This window comes from Aulonocara stuartgranti (genome assembly GCF_965226115.1).
Source record: "Aulonocara stuartgranti genome assembly, chromosome: 12".
NCBI classification, from domain to species: domain Eukaryota; kingdom Metazoa; phylum Chordata; class Actinopteri; order Cichliformes; family Cichlidae; genus Aulonocara; species Aulonocara stuartgranti.
Window position 1 is genome coordinate 24272917 of NC_138948.1, and position 4031 is coordinate 24276947.

General features: G+C 40.2%; 1 protein-coding gene across 1 annotated transcript; it reads left to right on the top strand.

Annotated features, from left to right (window-relative positions):
- Nucleotides 1-503: 503 nt before the first annotated feature.
- On the top strand, nucleotides 504-3619 carry LOC309718191 (E3 SUMO-protein ligase ZBED1-like; the record flags this gene model as incomplete). Its single annotated transcript, XM_082553217.1, has 2 exons — nucleotides 504-1347; nucleotides 1899-3619. 2 exons carry the CDS (start codon nucleotides 504-506, stop codon nucleotides 2927-2929), a joined length of 1875 nt encoding a protein of 624 aa, XP_082409343.1. The 3' UTR covers nucleotides 2930-3619.
- Between the last annotated feature and the right edge of the window lie 412 nt (nucleotides 3620-4031).

The following is a 4031-nucleotide window of genomic DNA, read 5'->3' on the forward strand; positions in this document are numbered from 1 at the left end:
ATCCGTGCCCTAAACACACACACCCGCCCTCTCACATCATCTATAATTGACTGAGACAGGACTCTTCCAGACACTAAACCAAGGCACAATGTACATTTCAATTCCTTTAATTTTGAATATGTTTACATTGTCTATCCTGTAAAATAGTCAGATGTCTATTCATATTAATGTACAGAATTCACCTGCTTGCTGCTACTACTGCACATTCACCCAATGTACACACTATATATATATATATATATATATATATATATATATATATATATATATATATATATTAGTGCTGGGCGATATATCGATTTTTTAAAAAATATCGATATATTTTTATACAAGACATAAGCTGTGACAATATCGTTTATATCGATATAGTCTATGTTGCGTTATAATTACACTTGTGGAGCCGCTATTTTGCCTCTCTCTCGTCTGGGTTTGTTTGCCCCGCCTCTCACCCTCACTGAACACAAACCCCCTCCCCCATCGCTAAACCTCCAGTTGGCAACAAGATGGACACAGGAGCTAGCGAAGAGGAGCTCGTCGGAAAAAAGAAAACCAATGGCTCAATTATTTGGAGATGGTTCGGGTTCAAAGTGTCAGATGAGCAGCAGAATAATGTATTCTGTAGAGAATGTCGAAAAAGCGTCGCAACGAAAGGTTCGAGCACCACTAATCTTTACCACCATTTACAACTGCGCCATAAAGTGCAGTATGAAGAGTGTGTGAAATTGCGTGCTGTAGCCCAGACCGCAAAGTCTTCCGAGGTTCCTGCCGTGAAACAGACCACCTTACAACACTCATATACTCGTGCTGTGCCATATGATACAAAAAGTGAGAAGTGGGGGGAAATTACTAAAGCAGTGGCCTATCATATTGCTAAAGACATGGTCCCCATCTCAACTGTGGAACAAGAGGGCTTTATACAGCTGCTAAAAACTCTTGACCGAAGATACCAGTTACCTAGCCGGAAATACTTCACCAGAGAAGCACTGCCAAAAATGTATACTGATGTTAGACAGAGTCTCGCTGCCCAGCTCACCAAAGTGTCTCACTTCGCACTGACAACCGACATGTGGTCCAGCAGGACATGCGAGCCATATATGAGTGTGACTATACATTTCATGGAAGACTGGGAACTGAAAACTGCCTGTCTCCAGACCAGCTACTTTCCTCAAGACCACACCGGAGAGCATATAGCTGAAGCCCTGCAGGATGTGCTCAAAACCTGGAAGCTCAACCCGACGGGACTGGTTGCTATAACAACTGACAACGGGGCTAATATTGTCAAGGCGGTTCAACTGAACAAGTGGTCGAGGATCCAGTGTTTTGGTCACAGGCTTCATCTGGCCATTGGTAAGTGCAATACTGAATTTTTTGATTTGGAAAAAAAAACGCTAATAAATGAAAAGTGTATAGAGTCTCTTGTAGAGCTAAACATGCCTATGGACCACAAGACAAATATTTTTATAAGTCATAGCCAGCATATACATCTATCACTTAGAAATCGAAAGTTAGTTGAACAAATAAATAAACTATCCCTATTAAATCCAATAAACGTATTGGGGTGTATTTGTCTTTGTATTAGATTGAGTTGTGACACTAAATGAGGACCACAGCTGAGACAAGACAGGGATACATTTTTAAATACATAGTGAGATTAAAAGGTGTAAAAAAAACGAAAAAAAAACATGTTCTAATCATTTGGTGATCTGGTGATTTTACCAAGATAGTTTAACTAGAACCATTTCTAGGTTATACAATACACGACACATTTTGCAAATATTGTTAAGTCTTATGCATCACATTCTATACAACTGAGATGGATGTTAATTTGCCTTTGAGTGATTTGCATCTTAACATAACAATTAAAGTGATTTTAAAAGTTTGTATTTTGTGTGTCACAGGACATGCTATGGATGATGCCCGCATTACCCGGGCTATTTCTCTGTGTAAGAAAGTCGTCAGCAGCTTCTCCTACAGCTGGAGGAAGAGAAGAGAGCTGGCTGAAGTGCAAATACAGCTGGGTCTTCCAAGTCACCAGCTACTCACAGAGGCAACAACTCGCTGGGGATCAAGGCTTCTCATGATAGAGAGAGTTCTGGAGCAGGAAAGAGCACTTTCTAAAGTCCTCTCTGTCGACATGAAAACCAGACCTCTAGTCCCTACTTGGCAGGACATAGAGGTCCTGGAAGCAGTTCAGAAAGCTCTCAAACCCTGTCAGGACTTCACTGATGCACTTTCAGGAGAGAAGTATGTGACCCTGTCCTATGTCAGACCTGTGCTACACCTGTTTAACACTAGTCTCCTGGCACCTGGAGAGGAGGATAGTGAGCTGTGTAAATCCATCAAGACCCGCATTGTGGATTACCTCAACAATAAATATGCAGATCCATCCACCAGTGACCTGTTGGACATGGCTTCTTTTGTGGATCCACGGTTCAGGGCGAAATACATCCCTAGTGAGAAGATTAATGCACTAAAACATAAACTCATCTTGGAGGCAGAGTCTCTGCTCAGCTATCAGGGTACGTGTTTGTCTGAGCTGACTGATCCAGCCGTGCCTGAGTCTGCAGACCAAGAAGAAGCAGCAGTAGGACACACAGCTAAAAAAAAGAGATCACTGGCAAGCTTCTTCCAGCACAGCACAGCCACCAACACTGGTTTCACAAAAAGGGAAGCAATCGAAAATGAATTTTCTAGCTACCTGTTGTCAGTTTGTGTAGAGAGTGATGCTGACCCTCTCAAATGGTGGAAGGAACATGAAGTTGCCTTTCCAGCACTGAGCCTCCTGGCCAAGAAATATCTTTGTGCGCCAGCTACCAGCTCCCCTTCTGAAAGGATTTTTAGTTGCAGTGGAAACATTGTAACCTGCCACAGGGCATCGTTGAAGCCTGATAATGTTGACAGATTAGTTTTCCTGGCACAAAATCTGTAAGCTGTACAGTTGTTGGCCTTGCTTGTTTGTGTTCTTTCTATATTGTTATTGTCATTGGAGATTTGCACAAAGACCCACTGACCAAAGAATGTAATTTTGTTAATTTCATTCAATCTGTTTACATGTTTGGTTTTTTGCACAAAGTACCAGATGATTGTTCAGCAATACACACAAAGAAGCACTTTAGAAAACTTTAATTCAGTGTAAGCACTTTTTAAAGAGCAAGATGCCTTTGTTATTTTAGATCTGCATCTTTTTAGTTTACATTTTACATTTAGTTTACAATTTTTAGCTTTTTGTTATGTATGAAAAGAAAAAAAATGGAGCATTATTATTTAATAAATGCTGACAATTTATTTTTGACAATTTTTTCGTGTACATCTACAGTTGTATCTTAATAAAAGTTACATGTGTGACATCTGGGACAAGTACCTTTGACCAAGAACTCTCTTTTTGTTCTTACTTTATGGGATTAAAAAAATATCGAGATATATATCTTATATCGCCATCCAGCTAAAAAATATCGAGATATGAATTTTGGTCCATATCGCCCAGCTCTAATATATATATATAATGTTCTTCCTCTACCCCCCCCCCATTTTTGCACATGTCGAGGAGCGTGTCAGGCTACATTTCACTGTGTGTTATACTTGTATAACTATGCATGTGACAAATAAAGAACCTTGAACTTGAACTTGAAATACGAGCAATCACTTTTTGGCAGACAATCACTTTTTGGCACAACACCGGCTATTGCAGTTAATAATACAACAGCTTCTTGCCATTTTTTGTGGGTTTTTTTATCGCTGTGTAACTGAGTTCAATTCAAAGCCTGCATGCGCTAGTACCTCTTGCCACAAGTTCCCAGAATCCCTTGCGGTTTTACCCCTGAATGACGTCACATTTTTGGTGGGCCGGTCTCTAGTCAAAATGCCCGGGCCGATTTTTTGTCCCAGTCCAGCCCTGATTGGTGACAAACAGCAGAACATTATCTGCGTATAGCAAAATTTTAAATTCAAATCCTTGAATTTGGTATCCAGATATACTTTGATTATTTCTAATGGCCTCTACCAGTGGTTCAATTACTAAAGCGAAAATTAAT